This window comes from Melanostigma gelatinosum (assembly GCF_949748355.1).
Source record: "Melanostigma gelatinosum genome assembly, chromosome: 11".
NCBI lineage: Eukaryota > Metazoa > Chordata > Actinopteri > Perciformes > Zoarcidae > Melanostigma > Melanostigma gelatinosum.
The window spans coordinates 19,564,536-19,585,879 of record NC_136644.1 but is presented as its reverse complement, the minus strand read 5'-3'; the positions used below and the strand labels follow the sequence as shown (position 1 = coordinate 19,585,879).

The 21,344-nt window shown below is 41.2% G+C and overlaps 1 protein-coding gene across 1 annotated transcript; it reads right to left on the bottom strand.

Moving 5' to 3' along the window:
- Window positions 1-1,778: 1,778 nt before the first annotated feature.
- On the bottom strand, window positions 1,779-19,479 carry smad1 (SMAD family member 1). Its single transcript, XM_079278715.1, has 7 exons — window positions 19,375-19,479; window positions 9,636-10,212; window positions 7,022-7,294; window positions 6,810-6,926; window positions 4,508-4,729; window positions 4,040-4,296; window positions 1,779-3,404 (listed from the first exon to the last, which is right to left on the bottom strand). The coding sequence occupies exons 2-7, from the start codon at window positions 10,033-10,035 to the stop codon at window positions 3,261-3,263; spliced, it is 1,413 nt and encodes a 470-aa protein (XP_079134841.1). The 5' UTR covers window positions 10,036-10,212; window positions 19,375-19,479; the 3' UTR covers window positions 1,779-3,260.
- Window positions 19,480-21,344: the final 1,865 nt, after the last annotated feature.

The window sequence follows — 21,344 nt, the reverse complement described above, 5'->3', positions numbered from 1 at the left end:
AACCAGGCACCTCTAAAATGTTCAAGGACTGTGTATCACTGTGGGCTGCAGAGTGTTTTGGACAATTTCTCTTCACATTAATGATAATAATGCATGATAGGTGGAGTGGAAAAATGCTCCATTTTACATATTTACATCCCAATAAGAAGCATAAAGGCAAATCTGACTTTAGACCAGAGGGTTATCTTGTTTGTAATTCATTACACTCAATATTAGCAGCTTTATGCAGACTGGACTCAATAGAAAGAAAACAAAGTAAAGAAGTACACTCAGCAGGTTTACAGACACGTTATCATACTCAAAGTTCTTCACTTTATGTGTTGTGTTTAACGTTCACCTAAACTTGAGGATACTTTTAGTCTACATTTGAATTATTAATATTCACTAAACATGTGCAGCGCATACAAGACTATGGGATTTACATGTCCATTTATATTGGGGTACAATTGACTAACACAACCTGATCTGAGTAGACTTGTTTAGTCAGCATTTCCACTGCAGGTGAACAACACACTTATCCATACAATAAGTATTTTGTCGTAAAGGAAGCTCTGGATGTACTGCTGGAACTTTGAGTCTCTGCGAAAAGAGCAAATAAATAATTGTTAAAAAAATTAAGTTAGGAAGAAAAAACAAAACAAAAACTCTTAATAAATGAGTGATTTTCTATGTATAAACAGGCGTAAAATACTGAATGTCGCTCATTCACACAATAGCAAACATTACTTTCTCTTTACATGATAAATCAGTTTATATTTGGTCACTTTATTTCTCAGTCAGAAGCGCATACTCACTCCAGCTCAGGTGGTGGAGTGAGATAAGAGTAGAGAAAAATGGATAAAGATTAGTAGGATGGACAAATAACATTTGCGTTTCTAAATAAGTGTATATTGCATGGATAATCAGTACGTAGCTAGTTTAAGCAATTTCATAGTGGCACATTGTTTCCTTTACAATTTATTTTAGAAAAAATAAATGAAACCACAAATTACGATCGAAAAATGGGTAAATTAAAATCAATTTTACAGGACCATACTAGATAGGAAGACAAATCTGCATATTTCCAGAAAAATGTAATGACACCTATCTTTGTGTGTTTCAAGTTTGGATTGAAAGAAGGGAGACACCTCTGGATTATTAGACCATCACAGGGCTGCAATATGCTGGGTATACGAACACTCACCAACACTTTAAGTCATAGACATTCAGAGTCTCTAGTCCACCTGACGTGCTTCTCTGTGGAATTTGGGAGAAAAATGCAAAGTCTTGGGAGGCAACAGCACTAACCACTGTGCAACCATACCACCCACGTCATGTAGTCAGATGGAACTCCTGCGTGCACGCACACACACACACACACACACACACACACACACACACACACACACACACACACACACACACACACATTTAAGTCAGTGAGGGGAGCTTCCTGGAAAATTGTTGTCAGTGTTCTAGGATTGTCACAATGTGCCCCATAAAACAAAATGGGAACACATCATTTCATGCATTTTCCTGCAATTTACTGGAAAATGCAATCATGCTTAACATTAGAGCAGTTGGCTTTCAGATGCACTTGTAATTGTTGTGCCTCCCTAATTGAAGGTCTACGTTTATATGCACACACACACACACAAAGTGGTTGACGTTTTTGAAAGTCCCCGACAATACCATGATGCATATTTTCTTTGCATGGGTGGCCTGTAATTGAATAAACAGGGCACAAAAAAAAACACATGCCCTGTTCATAAAAGAGACAGACATATTGGAAGTATTGAAACAAATTTATTGAATCTTCCAGTAGAGGCTTGATATTCATGGAATAAAACTGCTTTTCTGGGAGTTTTACTGAGCAAAAACACAAAGAAGGAGAAAAACTAAAACAAAACAAAGAGGCAATGTGTGAAAGTGCAGACAGACAACAGAAAACATGTTCAAAAAATACAAAAAGAATGTAAAGAGTAATACAGTTCAACAGCAAAGAGGATTGCTCAAAGCATAAAATAACTGAATGGCAAAAATCTGCATTTAATAAAAAAGAAAAATCATATTAGGGCATCTGTAACTGATACCCTTTTCTCAGTCAACAATTAAAATTTGAATGCTCAACATTTTCCCATAACAGTCATCTAACATGTTTTGCTCAGTTGATGTAAAAAGAGAATGGGGGAGTCACTGAAATATTTATGTCCTCAATGTGACTCCGTATTTGACACATTTGATTTCGCTGCAGAGTATAAAGCAATGGACAAACTAAAATGCACTTGTATTTGCCTCTGCTTCATGATCTGTGTTCAGCTACCAGTCTTAACTGTGTAACACTACACTAATCAAACTATGCGTTGCAAAAACCAGACTGCACAGCACATATTCTAACGGTGAATATATCTAAACACTATTCCTTTTTCTTAAAATTCATTTGAAACACGAGTGTAACACAAGATGAGCAACATTTAAACATTAGTTTTTTTTCGGAATAGTCTGAAATGCCTTTTAAGTGCCATGCCCCACACTAAACCCCACTCTTAACTCTCAAACTCCCCCCAATGTTGCCCTCTGATTATTTGTCATGATCTCTGATATGGGATTTTATTTATACAACAAGTTTGTACTGCTTTAATATTTCAGCCAAAAAAAAGAACACTTTGAAGAAACGACATTCTTGTTGACGTATCTGGAGATGATTACAATTTTTCAGTCATACTGGTCAAGTCCCTGCTAACTTTTTTACATGTCGTAAGTACATTTCATGCCAACCTCATTGCAGTCAGGCAGCAAGACAGCAGCCGACTGCAATTTTGGTGGAATGTCCCATAATTATTGTAACTACACAAGTATATCTGGATTTCAGAGGGAATATTTATATGAAAACTAGTAATGAGTCAGAATAATAGAACAATGAAAAAGAGACATTGTTGGAGCAAGATCAGGGAGGATACTTGCGTCATGATGATGGTCTAATTATTACAGTTGGTCACAAAGATCAAGTATCTTCCAGTTGCATCACGCTCACTTTGCTTTACTCCTCTCCCAGACTGTAAATGTGCCCAATTCAGACATCCTTCAAGTAGAGAACAAACCAATTTTAACAACTCGCCCAGCCCTACTTGTCCCAGATCAGCTTGTTTTTCAGTCAAAATGTCAATCAGTTATCGGGAAAGGCAGGCTGGCTGAACCACAAGCCGATCTGTGACCCTATTCTTGCTACTTAGATCAAAATGCTGGGCTATGGACAGCCACGGGGCTGAGGACAGTGAAGCCTAGGAGACGGAGGATATAGGGTTGTGCGGGGAGCCCATCTGGGTTAGCACCTTATCCAACCACTGCAAGGGACCATGCAGGTGGATCTCAATCCAGCAGGGTGTGCTGGTCACATCCTGGCGGTGGTACTCTGCTCCCCAACCCTGGAACACATGAAAACACATCATTTAGAATGTATGCCACACCACTGTACAAGTTCTTGTTCTACTTGCTCTGAATTTTTGACTGTCGAGTGCTCGTGTTGTGTTCTGCTTGAGTACATGTTCATATTTTACATCAGGATGTTCCATGGTAACGCTGATATTTATACCCAATTAAAATAAAGGCTATTTGAATATCTGATCTGTTTTTTCTGATGTGATCTTTGTTTGTATTGATTTTCACTGACAAGAAAACTACAGAAAAAGATGAAAACAGTTTTTATCTTTTCATCTAACGAACAGTTAAAAAGGTGCATCAAGTAATAGAAAGTGAGGAGAAAACACAAATGAACAACTTATTCCATTGCGCACCAAAAAAAAACCTGTGTTTGCAGTGCAAATGTAATTTCAAATTCAGATTTTTGTGATTTTATAAAATCCAATGTTCACCAAATTAAACATTTATAAATTCCCAGATATATTTAAAAAAATTAAAATAAATAAACATGATGATACTTAGTATTAACAGTGACTCAATTGTAAAAGGTAAGTCAGTCTATACTAAATATACTATAGGAAGGTCAATATTCGCATTAGACAATCCAAAAACGTCATATTGCTGAATCTGATCAGCTCACCTTAACGAAACTCATGCGGATGGTGCACATCTTTGTGAGCTCATAAACAGCCTCGAAGCCGTGGTTGACGGACTGGGCCAGCAGCTCGGCAAACTCCTGGTTGTTGAAAATCTTCAGGCTGCAGCCGCTGGGAATCTTACACACAGTCGTGGGATGGAAGCCGTGGTGGTAGTTACAGTTACGACTCTGGACGAAGATACTGCTGTCACTCAGACATTCCGCGTACACCTCCCCGCCAACATAATACAGATGGACACCTGAGAGGAAGCAGGAGAGAATTAAATGTTGGTCACTGGGAGAAGCGGACCTGTCGTGTCACTTTCATCAGCAAAAACTTATCTTAAAACCAATACACTAAAACGTTTATTCAATTTGTTGTAATTGTTCCTATTGACAACATGAATTGATTTAGTCCCGTCTGCTGACAGTCCATGCATTGCAGTCATTGACCGGCTCTCCGTACTGCACCTTTGCCGATGTGCCGCCGGGTGTTCTCAATGGTGGAGTTGCGGTTGACGTTGGAGAGCAGGCCGAGGCAAAATCGGTTGCGGTTGTTGGAGGGATCTGTGAAGCCATCGACGAGCACGCTGGTGGAGGACGCCTGGAAGGCCTCTCCGACGCGATTATTGAGCTCGTAGTAAACAATAGAGCACCAGTGCTTGGGTTCCTCATAGGCCACGGGCTGCACATCTGCACAGGAAACACATTAACGGGTCAAAGGGGTGAGCTGAGTACACTGGACACGCAGAGACAGACACATTTAATGCACATTTAAGACTCCTCAGAGCAGACTCCTGTACAGACAAGCTGCCAGGAGCCGCTGATGCCAGCTGTAAATCGTATTCATCCGCACAATTATTTCTGGCAAATTGTCCCCAATAGCCCATTAACGATGATTAGAATAAATACATAGGACCCACTGGCTACATTTGTATACATTTATGCTGACCAAAATCAATGCAGATACATCCTAAAGTATGCCCACTGTCTGAGGTCTGCGTGCCAGCCTTTATTGAGCAGAAAAACAGTCAATAGACGGTGCCTGGCCATGCTCTCTGAGCCAGTGCCAGCTGGCCTCACCCACTCTGAGAGAGAGGAATACATCTTGTTTATCTAAGCACATACTTCTCCTCAACTTCCTGTAGCATGGCACTAGCTAGCAGGTGTGTGTTTGTCTGTCCCCTTCCCAGAACTGGCCTACAATAGAACCCTGCTCCCCTGTTCAGGATGCAGCTTGTGGAAAACCAAATTCCCACTTTCAGCAAACATTTGAACAGCTCTTCCCACTAATGCTGTCACCATGTGCGGGCAGAGTTTCTGGGCCTTGAGTGCATGATCATAAAAATATGTTGTTGGTCATGTGTGGAAAACTGAAGTTCATCGTTCAGCAGTTATTCCAATGTGTGGCGGGTCAAATTTTATTTCAAACACCTGCATAGTGTGTTAGTTCAGTAATTAAAAATGTAACCATGAAAGAGAAGGATTGGTTTATTATTGGTTTATTAAGGTTTATTTATAAAACTTCCTTCTCTTTACAGGCATCAGTGGACTCTCACCTTTCACTCAGTTATTCGGTCAGCAAGAGAAACTGCTCTCATTCAGATATTCAGCTGCTCGTTAAACAAAAAAAACAAATTGTCGTGGCAGGTTGTGTGGGAATAAAAAACCCTGCCGCTGTTTTGTCTTTGCATGTAGAGCATCCTGCTCAACTATCGGGCTTTGCTTTTATTATCTTATGTGAGATGAGGACAAAAATCGAACTTCAAGGATTGCCTTGTAATTAAAACAAAAACGGCCACAAAATGTGCAATAATCACATCAAAAATAATTACAGCGATAGTCTATGAATGAATAAATATACTGTAGTCTATGACAACATATCGGCCTAAAATAAAATACCTGGCTTTGTTTAGACTGTCTGTCTCCTCCGCTGCGTTTCAGCACCCGGGACAGCACACACACACGCGCGCACACACACACACATGCATCCACTACACACACAACAAACGCTATCCATCTGAGAATAACTAAGAATTAAAGTTGATGCACAATGAATAATGCAGGATAACTATTCCTTCTTTTACGGGCTATTTGAGATGTTTGGGGTAATGCAGATACATTAATTTAAACAAAAACAAAACTGATTTAGACATCGAAGCTTCAAATTCGGGTCAGCCTTTAAATGGGATGGCTCTGGACTCCCGATTCATGTACATTGTGCAGTGCGCTCAATTACGTATTCATGCACGGTTCACATGTGTCTCCAGCGCAATAAAGCCAAAACCACATAGTCGAGAGAGCAGCAATTATTACACCACATTTCGGATCCGAAAGTTGCAGGTAATTAGTGAATCTTATTGGTAACGAGTTTCAAGCCATTACCACCAGCAGAGATGACATAAGGCCTAGCTTTTAAAGACCTCGTAACAACTGCTCTGAGGCCTGTCTTAATTTGTTGAGGCTTTGAGCTTCCCATGGGCTCGCACCCACAGACAGAACCTCGCCGTCAGCGAGCAGATCCTTTCCACCAACTGTTCAGGTTTTATCTGACAGGATATGGCATACAAACTCATCCGAGGTTTTCCTTTATTTTTTGCATTTGGAGGTTGACCACAACACAGAAAAAAAAAAAACGTAAAGAAAAAACTTCCCAGAACTCTTTGCACCTGCAGATCAAGGGAAGCCGGTGCAGACAGCTTTATGTGGATGATATCACTGTGAACACAAGGACGGGTGTATGCGTGTGTGAGATAGCGACTGCCATGGTTACCTGGCCGGTTGTTACTCTCTAGAGGCAAAGCTGGAACCAGGAGGTTGGTGTCCATTGGCTGGGGACAATCCTGAGTCATCTGCTCCTCTGGGGGCATGTAGGCAGGAGGGGGTGTCTCTGCATCAGGAAGGAGGCAAAAACAAAGAGCAGTGAAGTGAGTTGTTGTCCGGCACTGAGGAAAAGTGGAAGACAAGTTCACTGTTGAATCTCACCTGGCATTTGGAATGGACTGCTGGGGTCAGAGCTGGATGGTGACTGAGGGAAGGTGGCGCTGCTGCTGCCACTCCCCGGCGAGTTTGGGTCGCTGTTTACCGGTGAAGTGGGGAAAGCGGGGGGCATTGTGTTGGCCTGAGTGAAGGATTCTGGGAAGGTGGCATTCTGCGGCATGTGCGGCTCGTTCTGTTGTAGAGGGTTGCGGAAGCGAGGCAACATTGTATGCTTGGCGTTGAACTCACTGTTCCTCGGTACCAACACAGGGGGCAGCACTGACGAGGGAGAAAGACATCGACATTGTTAAAACAGGAAATGCTTTGATGCACCACAAGTTCTTTGACCAAAAATGTTTTTTCTGTGTGCAGAGATTCTTTAAATCCATCAGAACGACACTCCACTAACAAGTCAAACCAAACATCGTTTTAACAGTGAGTCCACTGAGCACTATTAATATGACTTAATAAACTTATCGGCTTTTTTCTCTCCCTTCTGATAAGGGCTGGGTGATACAATGCCATAAACTGTGAGACAATATAATTTGTCAACTGTCAGATTTGACCGAACTAGTTTTTTTTTTGCCATTGTAGGCAATGTTGTAAATCAAAGAGCTGTTTCAAGGCAATACACAACTTTTACATCATTTATCTTTGAGTGTCTTCACGTTATTGTTCTGTGATTTATGTGACTTGGCTGCTGGCGTACTTGACCATTGGCTTTAACAAAGAAGACAAAACAAATCTATACAAACTCAAAAATAACTAAGTTATTTGATTCCAACATCGTAAAAAAAAAAGTTCTTTCCTGCACTCGCCATGTTTCTACGTTCTGAGCACAGATGTCTGCATTTTTTAAAATGTCAGCCTCCTGCCTGTTGGTCTTAGCCAGCGGTATTCGGTCCAGACTCTCAGGTTTCTGATCTGAAAGGACATTTTGACGCAGGCCATTCTTGAGGAATTTATCACTTGGGGTAAATAAATATCCTGGCTGATGTGAGGGCTATTCAGGTGCAGTGCATACAAACTACAGAGATACGCCCCACTTGTGTCTATAAATACCTGCGCAGATAAATAAAGCCGGTGCTGAAATTTTAACTGGGGGCCCACACTGCTGTCAGTGTTGCTGCAGGTAGCCCATGTGTGCTGCAGCAGGCCAATGCATCAATGTAGCAGTGTATTTCAAAGCTTATATGTGGAGCAGGTGTTTGGTTGAATAGTGCAGGGAGATTGACAGGATGTGTGTGTGTGTGGGCGGGTGGTGTTAGGGGAGAAGGGGAGGGGGTAATGTGGACAGACAGGTGCTGTGGGGTTTAATCACCTTAACCCTCCGTCTTCCACCCGCTGCTAAAACAAAAAGTGTGCAAGGCAGGCAACAACTCTTTCCTCCCATTGTGTGTGGATGACCGGCTTCCTGTTCCAGCCATCCTCAGACAAACTGTGCGTGCAGTCGTGTGTGTGTGTGTGTGTATCCTGGTTTTTGTAACGTGTGTGTGTGTGTGACTGTGTGTCTACATGTGTGCATAAACGTAAAAAAGAAAAAAAGGCCAGCAGCACAGACCATGCCCAAAACAAAGCCGTCATTCTCCCCTAGATGGAATTTCCTGCCCCACACGCATGAAAGAACACACACACACACACACACACACACATACTCTTGGCCCTTTACACACTTAGCACTCTGCACACAGCTGTTTCTATCTTGTCAACTGACCCTCATTTTCTATGTAGTAAGGGGCCAAGTCGTGTTTGATTTGTCTTTTTTCTGCTCTACCTTTGCAGCGAAGGCGCTGGAATCTTTTTTATATCTCTTCTGGCATTGTCAGATAAACATAGTTTTGTTGGAAAGCCTGTTCTGTTTGTTTTTAAAAAAAAGAGTCTTTTGTATGATATTATTGGAGTTGGGTTTGTCAATTTCATTATGAACATTTTATACATTTGTAATTTGATGATTTTAATTTGCTGACTTGTGTGAAGTAACTTGGGTTTAAAGGTCCCGTGTTGTAGAAAGTGAGATTTCCAAGTCTTTTTGATTGATAAAGCTGGTCTAGGTGCGATATAAAAACGGTGAAATGATCAAACAAATCAATCCACACAAAAATGCACACAGCCTGTATTCAGAAACTGTGCTTTTAAACGAGCCGTCAGGACTTCCAAAAGGTGATGTGGGGTTTTTTTCTGTCATTTTTAAAAGATGAAGACTTTCAGAAAACAGATACTGTAAGAGATTCAGGGGGGGAAATAGTTAAATAAATGACCTGCGTAAGACATTCAAGAAAATTCAAGAGCTTCAGGCTCAAAAAGTTCCTGAAATATTTCTTCAAGGTTTTCCTTCTATTAGGAAAAACATCAAAATGGGGATGTTGCGATCACAGTAAATTGTATGTGTCTGAACCACTAGGACACCAGGATGTCAAATGTTAGACAAATTCAGAAATTCTTTCCATGGATTATGACTCATTCTTATGTAAGGTAACACAAGGAATGCCATGACTAAATGTATATAAGTGGTTATGGTTGAATAATATCACTGACGATGTGGCTGATTCACTTAATAAGGTCAGGGTTGGCCCTGATAGGATCGGTATATCCCTAATTATTTCAGGACCGTATCACTCACCTGGACTGTCCACTCGTTTGTAGTGGTAGGGGTTGATGCACACATCCTTCTGTTTGGAGCCAAAGGGGTACTCGCAGCACTCCAGGGCCTTCAGCTCGTGGTGGGACTGCAGGTCGGGCCAGCGCCAGACCCGGCAATAAATGACATGCGGCAGACCTTTCCTATGGGACACCTGCAGCCGTCCATCCAGGGAGCGGGGGATTGTCACACAGTTACTGAGCTGACCCGGGCAGCTGAGAGCCTTCTCCAGCTCCTCCATGGCCCCCTTCTTCTTTTTCAGTTTCTTAACCAGCGCATCCACGGCCTTCTCCGCCCATTTCTCTTCCTCGTCTCCCTGCTTCCAACCCAGCAGCCGTTTGACCGCCGGGCTGGTGAAGGAGAAGAGCGAGGTGACGTTCATGTTGGACAAAACCGCCCTCCTCCCCTCTCCTTTCTGTCCAAAATACGTGTGAGAGCAGCGGTGGTGGACAGTCTAGTCTTACAAAAGAAAGGGTGAAAAGTGCGTCTGTCCTTTTGGAGTTTCAGATCATCCTCAGCTTCAGCGACGTAAGATCAGATCCTCTTGACAGTCACTTGGCTAGAAGCAAAGGAGAGTTAGGTTAGCATCTATGAGTAACAATTCCTACCAAAAGAGATTTCAAACACACTTCTGCAGATCAGTCCTGCTTGCCGGGTCCTTTCTCTGACAAAGTTGTAGCACCTATGGTACACATGAACCTCTCCTCCCTTTTTGCCTCACAAGCAGCACTGACGTCTCACCATAAAATAGCTATTACAACCCTTGATGAGGCGATGATGTCACCATTATCGCCGTTATGGCCATGTCTGTCACGGCTTCTGGGAAGCTGGCAGAGGAGTCACGACGGACTCCCTCCTGTGACCGTCCGCCCCAACCAGGCATTCTCCAGATAGCTTCCTGTCCGTATGGCTTGTCACATTACCACCACTCACTAATGCCATTTACAGGAAAGGACTTCGCATACAGTATGTGGCCTACACAACCTGTTGGAATTTGTCCTGCAGGTTTAACGCCTGATTCACTTTGCAGACATGTATATTCATTCACAGGGTAAATCTGCCATCATCTTTTTCATGCTGTAAGCTGAGTAGCAGCTCAAGTTCATCGGCCAATAAATTGTCAGTAAGTACTGAAAAATACAATTATTCCATTTTCAATAAAATGACTAAAATTGTTTAGTCCTCAGACCGTTTAAATGGAATTGCATCGATTGGCAGCCGCTTGGGTCCATGTTTACTTCATGTCAGCTTATATCATACACATACACTGTAACGGGAAATCATCTGGGACACATTTGGACTTTGAACTGATCTATAATATGTAAGGGAATGTCCCTCACAATTTTCCAGGGCCAGATTTACAGTGATTTAGCGTAAAACAGATAAAGGCAGCAAATCCTCCCATTTGAGAAGCTAGATTGATTTAAAGAGATTTAAAAGACTCCAAAATCATAATAGCAATTAATTCATCTTATAATAATAGTCTAATCAGTTAATTGTGTCAACACTAATGTGAACACCTAATTTAGAAGATTTTTTGTCAGGTGAGCTTGAAAATGTAAAACAAAATCCAAATCTTCAAATTGCTTAATCCTGCAACCAACAGTCACAGAACCAAAGATATTCAGGTTACTATCATAATAGGACAACCGGCAAATTTTGCATTTGAGAAGCTTAACCCAGGTACATCTTTTGCTTGGAAATTGACTGAAACAATGAATCAGTTATGAAAGTTGCTAAAAATTGTTGAAACTAATTGATTAATAAACTAGTTTCCGCTCTAACTAAATCACAAATATAGCATTATTGCAATATATAACTCAATACACATTGATGGAGGAATGTATCCATATTGCCCATAGTTTTACTTGATATGACTGTAAGTCAAAAACAATAAAAATGCTCTATGTTGCTCTCTCACAAACACGTGAGAAAAAATGTTTGCCAGACAACTCTGCATATATGTGGCATTTGAAAAGGTCTTTCAGATGGAGTCTTTCAATGAGCCGCCTGCTGAGGCAAATGTTCTATGAAGCTTCAACACCACCAACTAAAAACACTGGGGTTTGAGCAGGAATCTGGCAATGTGCAGGACAATAAAAAGGAAGTGCATCTGGACCCCAGAATAAATGTGCCCATTCACTCGGGTCCCACTGGGACAATTCAGCAGCCAGGACGTACACACATTCTAGCTTTTAAAGGGGAAAACAATCGAGCTCTTCCAGTCCCACCTTCTTTTCAAGTTTGTCTGAATGCAATTAGGAAAGATACAAACTGAGTGATGGTTCAGGTTTGGCTTTGCACAACTGTTCGGATGCAATCCTAGAATCAAATGAACAGCTTTTCAGAAATGCACCACCTTTCATCCACACTGACTCATGGGTTGCTCTCTGACAGTAAAGCCTGCAGTATATTGGATTTCCTACTAGCTGGAACAAATACATCATTAAGACTGCTCTATAGTTATTCTTGGCCCTTCAGATTATGGGATGAATAGTGATTTCTATCTTTGTCAGCTACTGCATGTGTAAGCTACATCATACTGACAAACAGGCAGGGAAGTGTGATGAGAACAGGTGCTGTTTACAACGTGTGTGTGTGTGTGTGTGTGTTTGTGTGTAGTGTGTGTTGTGGGGTCCCTGGACTCTTACTATTGCTAACCACAGTGACAGGAAGGCAGCAAGTTGCACCTATACTTAGCTTAACCGCCCGAATCACATTGGCTTATCAAAAGTGACGCTGAACTACTGACATCCGAGGGAGTGGACGTTGGGCTTGTGTATGTGTGTGTGTGTGTGTGTGTGTGTGTGTGTGTGTGTGTGTATGTGTGTGTATGTGTGTGAGAGGAGGGAAAGAGAGAACATATCTCAACACTATGATATCACAAACTACTATCATCCTAAGAGAACAACTCTCCAATATCACAGAGACAGGAAACAGGCTGTGTAGTTATGTCTTCATAGCTGTCATCGCCGGCACAGCAGCGACATCACTTCCTCTTGCTGGGAGCTGCAGGTTTTTCCACAGGTGCAGGGTGGGAGAGAAAAAGGCGGTTTCCTAAACCGGCCACCTTCGACCATTAACTTCCTTTCTCACTCTCTCTCACACCGGTTTCCTGTTAAAAGCGGAGGATGGGTCAGAAAGGTCATGGGCGTGGCCTCTGTGGTCCCGCCTGTTATTGGGTGGTTGCAAAACACTTTTCAATCCTCTTTAAATTATTTGTTATTTTTGCTGCTTGCTGTTCCTCCCTACAGTAGACGTGTGTGACTGAAGAAAATCTGCTATCAAAGCTCCGCTAATTTGGTGATAGACACATTTTCATCACAATAAAAGTCCCCTGCTTTTATTTTGAAGCACTAAAATCAGGAAATGTTGGGTTTTCATCAACAGTAACTTTACACGACAGCAGGCTTCAGCTGTGCTCCAGCCCTGGTTTTCCTGTGTGATGCGAGACCTACGTTTGACACATTTTGTCGCATTGACAAGACAAGTGTTACCACGACCTGACTTATCCTCACACAAAGCAAAAAGGCATACTTGAGCGCAACAATATAGCATGAAGTTCAATCAGTGATAACTGCAATATCACCTTGTACCACCAGTCAGACATATAAGGAGTCTTTTTAATCCACTCCCAGTCACAAAGCTGCTTTGATGTCTTCTCTGTAGCCAGAGCTATCAGTTCAGGACTGGCTGCAGAAAGACAACCTTTAATACATTACAGATGTAAAATGACAGAAGGTTCTGTACTGTAACATCTGGAGCAGGCTTCACAACCCTCTGCTGTCATTCTGCTGCAGCTGGACAACATTTCGCTTGGATATTTTCGATCCTGACACTTATAAATATCTGACCGCATGCTTATTTAAATGGTCTGATCAGGCTGTAACCTCCAGTTCTGCCGAGTGAAGCCAAAGCGGACTTGTCTTAAAAGCATTCTCTCCACTGACCAGCAGGGGGCGCCTCCTTCAGATGCAAAAAGAAGTCTGATTGTATGGAAGTCTATGAGAAAATGACTCTACTTCTCACTTGATTTATTACCTCAGTAAACATTGTAAACATGAGTTTATAGTCTCAATTGCTAGTTTCAAGTCTTCTTCAACACAGCCTGATGTTCATTTAGTAAATTATGGTCCATTTAGAGTCAAATAGACCATAAAGCAGGGCATGCTGTAGGGCGGGCTTACTGTGATTGACAGGTCGCTGCCGCTACCAGAGCCGTACACACCGTCTCTACGTCACTCCTCTGCCTTAAATCAATCAGGAAATTGTCATTTATGCTTTTCTAGTCGCCAATCTCTGATAATGTTACATTGTAAATGACCGTGTTTAAATAATAGACTGTGTATAAAAAGGTTTATATTGACAGGATGGTGGAAGCATCGCTAACTCATGAAGGTTCATCTCAGCTACATTATGATGCGTTCAGGCTCTGTTCTGTGAAAATGAGTATTGGGCAAAAGGTAGATTATAACGTGATCATGATGTGTTCACGTGTAATCTCGTAAAATGTAGTGTTGGTGAGAAACTTGAATAAATCCAGTTGTTTGAAGGAGATGTTTTCACAAGAACATAAATATACATTAGAGAGGGAACTATAACTCGAAGCAGCGTATAATACATCATTAAAACTACTAATGACAAGATTTTTTATGTTCCATAAAAATACAATCTTTGATTTGCTTAGATTTTGTGTTTTCATGAAGAAAAATAACACACTATAGTTGACCATAACAAAGTAAAAGCATAACATCTAGAATTGTTGATGGTTTACTGACTTCAGAGCAGTCAAAATGATTTTTGGGATGATGGCAAAAAAAAGAAAGAAAAGCCTTGTAGACCAGCTGCTATAATCGAACAACAAAGGGATCTGTTTCTGCCAATATAGATCATCAACGATCGGCAATTAGTATCAAATGCAAAAGACAGGATCAGGGATCTCTTTAAGTTATATTTGCTCCCTTTATTCTTATGTGCTGATTTGATCTGTGATCTGATCTGTGATCCGATCACCACTCCGTTGCACCACTAATAGACGAGGATGTCTGCATGACAAAAACAGGCTTTTTGTGCACCAATTTCGGCTCATACCTTGCGGTGCTAACAGCACTAACAGTGCAAACTCTGATGAAAGTGCTGACAGAGCTAACAGTGTTTACCTGAAGGGGAACCAGAGGGTGTGTGCGACGCTACGATGACGCGGTTGGTCGGGACGGCATGGTCAGCAGTAACCGCCGCATGAGAGCAGGGCAGAGCAGTGAAAGGGAGCTAACTAGTGAGAAACGCTCGCATGCACTAACCTGCACTAAAAGCACGCGCGACCGGACAAATTATGTCAACAAAGCGAGGAGGATAACAACATTGTAAACATGAGTTTTTGGCAAGGGTATTCAACTAAAATTCAACGAGGTCCAGTTAAAGAGAATTCCCTCATGCAAAGGTCCGGAACATCACAGAAATGTCTTTTCCTGACATCCAGACACAAAGCTGTAAATTGTTTGTTTTGTCCAACACATTTGCAAAACAGAGAAAAGCAGCAATGTTTGGGTGATTGACAACTTACAGGATTAACTGATGATCATTCAATGTGGGTTAATTTTCTGTAGATTGATTTATCAACTATCTATCTATTCCGTCAAATATCTATATGTAGTCATCAACCTTTGAGCCTGGTCGCTCATGTCTCACGCAGCCAATGAAGAGTCACAAAGATGCCTGCAGTGGCCTCGGACGCTGCTCTGCTCCCTATAAAAGCTGAAACACAAACCATCATTTACACAACAGCTCCATAAAAACTACTCTGACATTCCCTACAGCTGAGGCCGGGTAGTGCTCTCTCGCTATTGTGTTAGCGGTAGCTCGTTATGGCCATCAGTTAGCCTATCGGACAGAAACTGAGGCTAATGGGAGCACAGAATGGGATCATGCGACACTGGCAGGCGGAGGCTTTGACCCACCTGGTGTGAGCTGTTAGCCACTACACTAGCCCCATGGATCATTTTGCACCACTCCAGTGTCTGTTAATCAATTTAGGCCTGGGCTGTGTAGGATGAGGAGGCAGTAATGATGCTCTCTGGACCCTCCCCTGGGACGGAGCATTATAAAGAAGCTACATTATTTATCAGCAGGGTCCTGGATGGGGCCTCCATTAGCCTCCGCTCAAATGGAGTCACTGGCTATAAACAGAGGAGTACAGGAAGAGAGAGAGTGGTAGATAAAGAGAGAGAGAGGAAGAGGGGGGTGAATGATGCAGAAAGAAAAAGAGAGGAATAAAGTGAGAGTGGCGGCAAAGTGAGACAGAGTGATTGTTTTGGAGAGAGAGAGAGACGTGGAAAAGACTCGTATAGCTGGTCTCTTCACCGAGCACTTCTCGATTAAGTGCCTTCAAGGGTCGTTGCTGAGCAAAGAGTGACACTACAAGGATGCAAGAAATGCTTTTTCACAAATATGAATAACAGCAATGCCTACGAAAGCATCTCCAGAGTAGCAGCTGTCGCAAAGTTCAATATCACTTGAGGCCACACACTGAAAAGAAGACTGATTTATGAGCTATTTCACTGTTTTGCAGCTTTGTAAATTGAATATATTTGGGTCTTGGACTGTTAGCCAAACAGAATAAGCATTTTGAAGACTTCACGTTGGGCTCTGGATCATATTATCGGCAGATTAATCAGAAGATTAATCTACAGTGAAAATAGTCTTTAGTTGCAGTCCTAATGAACAAAACCCTTTTATTCAATAAAAAAGTTTAAACTTCTCAAATGCCTAAATAAAATTGCCCAAATGTAAGTAAATCAGGCTGTATCTGATGAAAGAAATGAACACACATTTTAAATCATTTTTGAATAAAATGCCTTAAATTTTGTTGTACTGTAACTGTAACCAAAATACGCTGAGTGGGACATTTGATGGTTGAAAAATAAATCAGTCAGCGCTCTCTGGTGAATATGAATTGCATTGGCAACATATCTTCACGTAAATTCTTGCTAATATATAAGGTAATATAATATACAGCATTTGCAATAACCTAATATTACCGGGTATATCAGCCTGTCCTGAGCACGACTATTACTAAGCTATGTCGAATAGCCAGCCCTAGCAGGTAGCAATATGCAGATATTTACCACAGCCACTTGTGTCTTATTAAACAGTGGAAGAGCAAAGCTTGAAATAACCAGTCAGACGTGAGGTGCTGGCCTTAGCAACTAGACATGGCATTGACCTGGGAGGCTCCTCAAACTCACTGCTGTGGTCACTTGTCTTCACAAACACCAACACGTACACAGCTTGGGCCTATCATAAAGATTACGCTGGTGCACAAGTGAGAGAAATCCAACTTGTCACTCTTCTTCCAAGCATGACATGGAAAACACTCCAACAAATACTAGATTTAAAAGGCCGAACTGGGTTCAGATTCTTTATGTCCCAGACACACCAGTCCCACACACACACACACACACACACACACACACACACACACGACTGCAGACATAACGAGCAAACACATGGGGTTTCATGCAGCTATCTCAACCATGCTTGGCACTCAGTGTTGGGTTAGTGTTGCGTTAGGGTGGACACCTCACCCCGACACATGGCAGGCTGTGTTGTCCGGGGCCGTGCAGACACACAGGAGGGTTTTGACGTTGTTCACTACTGTTGTGACTGACTCTCTGGATACAGGAATGCTGCTAACCTATATTTACACCTTGTTGTTGAGTAGTTTTTGGTCTTTGCTACAGTAGATAGATAGATAGATAGATAGATAGATAGATAGATAGATAGATAGATAGATAGATAGATAGATAGATAGATAGATAGATAGATAGATAGATAGATAGATAGATAGATAGATAGATAGATAGATAGATAGATAGATAGATAGATAGATAGATAGATAGATAGATAGATAGATAGATAGATAGATAGATAGATAGATAGATAGATAGATAGATAGATAGATAGATAGATAGATAGATAGATAGATAGATAGATAGATAGATAGATAGATAGATAGATAGATAGATAGATAGATAGATAGATAGATAGATAGATAGATAGATAGATAGATAGATAGATAGATAGATAGATAGATAGATAGATAGATAGATAGATAGATAGATAGATAGATAGATAGATAGATAGATAGATAGATAGATAGATAGATAGATAGATAGATAGATAGATAGATAGATAGATAGATAGATAGATAGATAGATAGATAGATAGATAGATAGATAGATAGATAGATAGATAGATAGATAGATAGATAGATAGATAGATAGATAGATAGATAGATAGATAGATAGATAGATAGATAGATAGATAGGGGTAATGTTTGACTTCGGTATCAGAGGCAAATATAACGTTTTGTAATGAAGCCAATAAAATCATCTTACAATCACATCTTCATTGCTATTTACTGAAGAGGCTTCACCCCTAACCCTGTCGTTTCAATGATATAAAAACACCATTTGTTGAATTTTCAAACTGAATTTAAAGCCGCATACCCTGAGAATGCAGTAACGATAAAAAAAAAACATGGACAAGGACAAATTCCTGTCCTTTGGGTAATCTGATATGTCATCTTCAATAATGTCAGGAGATCCAGCCTGAGCTGCTGTAGGTCTCACTCTCTCACTCTCCCTCCTTTCTCTCTCCCTCTCTCTCACATACACATGAACACAAATTCACAAACATATTGACAAGTAAAACCAGAAACGTCCTCTAGTGCACCAGTTGGATAAGCCTCAGCATCAGCCAAAAGACAGCAGAATGATGAAGACTTAAAGATGTAAAGGTATGGCATGTGTGGTGAATTAAACTGCATGTGGACTTCCTTATTCATCACACTGGTTCAGTGACATCAAAGTGGGATCACTTTATGATGGAAAAGGACCACATATCAAATCACAAGCTTACCACCATACAACTATATATATATATATATATATATATATATATATATATATATATATATATATATATATATATATATATATATATATATATATATATAGTATAGAGCTGAAAGGATACGTGCTCAGTCATTTAACACATTTGTCAAAGAACGCAAAATATTTCCAGAAAATGTGAGGATATCATATCATTTTAATTTAAAATATTTGGGTTGGCAATTTGAAGCAATTTCTTGGGGCTTTCGGAAATTGTGATGGGCATTTTTCCCAGTTTTCTGACATTTCATTGATTATGTAATTCATTAAGTATGACACATCCAGTAGCTTCATGAACCCACTAGCCGACCATGTGTTCCATTCCTGCAGTTTCATCTTTATTCCCTCCTGAATGATCACTGTGTGGGCTTCTACTGATACCAGCTTTAAAGAGGATTAACCCCAAATTTAGAGTGTTTTAGTGTCCAAACACAGAACATTCCTGTAAAAAACAAACTTTGTCCCTGCAATATACAGTAAGCTAGCCTACATTATTACAATATTAGAGTTCTGTATCAAAACACTGATGTTTTTAACAATGAACAATCATGAAAATGTGGCTGAATTTGCAGCTTTGCAGTCTGATAGTGTGAGTTAAGGGAAGGACAAAAAAGAAAAGTTTGAAGCTGCCAACTGACACACTGTTGCGTTGATAACCATTGGGGTCTATTTCCCTGAAACAGAACCACGCACACCATAGCGGGTGAAAATACGCATACGGGAACTATTCATTTAGCATGTTGAAAAATAAAACAAAAAGTTTACAGTACCTTTTCTTCCTTTGCTGCTCTCTCTGTCTCTCTCTCTCTCTCTCCCTGTGTCTCCTCCTGCTTGCGCTCTCAGCCCGTCTTGGGTCTGCTCGACCCTGGCGTCAGTCAGTCGCGGAGCCCTCTCACCCTCCGCTGAGCGCCAGTATCACGCCGCGGGAGCATGCAGCCCCCGACAATAACAAGACCTACTTTTCACACATCTAACATCTTCATTCACTGTGTGGAAACGTATTATGTAACTATGAAACAATGGAGTTTTCTCTCGCTACACACACACACGAAGTGCTTCTCGCCACTGGAGAGTTTCTTTTTTGCAGATGTCTGAGTTTGTTGTCGCAAAGGTGGTGAAATGTTGCTCGTCTGATGCAGTTCAGAGAGAAAGAAAGCAGAATGAGGGGGCTCTGCACTTCAGAGACTCCCAGAACATCCCTGCAAAATATAGGATAGTTGCTTGATTTTGCTCTTTTCTGCATAAATTACCAGCAATTGCACAATAAGGACGACTGACCCATGCAGCAGCATTATCGTTCATTATTTCCCTTTCTGTTTTTACTAAAAAGCCCTTTTCACCAAACTTGGCCAGTAATCTCTTGTAGCAGTTTTAACTCTCTGGTTCATCTACAGTGAACTCCTGAACTGCACCTTGTTCAGCCTGCCTCTCAGCTCCTCTCTTGCTTGATGATCAGCACTATTTATGTTGTCAGGAGATCAAAAGTGTCCAAAAGCACAGGAGCATGCTTACACATCATCTCAACTTCTCACCTCAAGACAATCATGCCCAGTCTTGATGCAGGCTTTACACGGGTGGTAGGAAGAAGGATAATTTTGCAATGTCAAGAGTGAAACTTCCAACTGTTGTTACCATCTCATTAATATTGCATGATAATGCATGAAAATAGCCTTCAGGCCAGGGAGCAGCAGTAGAGGACATGAAATGTCATTTACGCATGAGCTAAATGAGTCCATATAGGCTACATATGTGCATCAGAAATAATCATCTTTGGGGCATTCAGAATAACTTTTGATGACATAATATTTGATCTAATCAAGGCAGAGCTGAAGAGGTGAAATTGCGGTAACAAAATATTTTATAGCCAAAAAAGAAAAATGCACTCCTTCACATAACAGAAAGTTCAAAAAGTACAATATGGCATCTAAGAAAAATACTTACCAGCATACAATACATTTGATTGAAAAGTATAAGACAATTACAGTAGCTATTAATTCGCCCGGGCATATGTTAATTTGTTAAAAACGTAGGGTCAAATAGATTTGATTTAATTTATTTTGAGGGTTTCATTAATCACGTTCAGGGTCGCCGCGGTGAGGAGGGACTAGATTATCTCGAAGACAGGCGGAGGGAAACGTTCAGAGCGGAGGAGGCTTCTGGCGTAGGTGACGTCACGGCGCTGGCGACAGAATGTCTGAGTGAGGCGGGAGCGAGCTGCACGTGAATAAATCTGGGAAAACAGTGCGAGGAGGGGGAGGGAGAGGAGGGGCAGGGACGACGATGATGATTATGAGTAGCAATAGAAAGAAGGCCTCCCAAACTACTCATTTTTAGTCGAAGGGTTCCCTTCGCACACGCAGACACACACACACACACACACACACACACACACACACACACACACACACACACACACACAGACAAGGCTACTGTACATTCATTACAACACCACAGACATTTGCATGCCTAATGCTTTTAAGGAAGAGGTTACAGAGTTTATATAAACTATCAGGCTTTATGACATTTTATCTCATCATAACTGTGCAATCGACTGTTGATATTCCCGTAAAGATTTACTTTGATATTTGTACAGCGCCCATCTTTGTTTAAACTGAATGAATCAACCCCAGTTTTTTCTAGCGGTGGAGAAAAGTGACAAAGTAGCCTAAAAGCACTTTAGAGGTACATTTCATGGGATATTTCAATTGTATGCAAATTTATACTTCCACTTCAGTAGGCT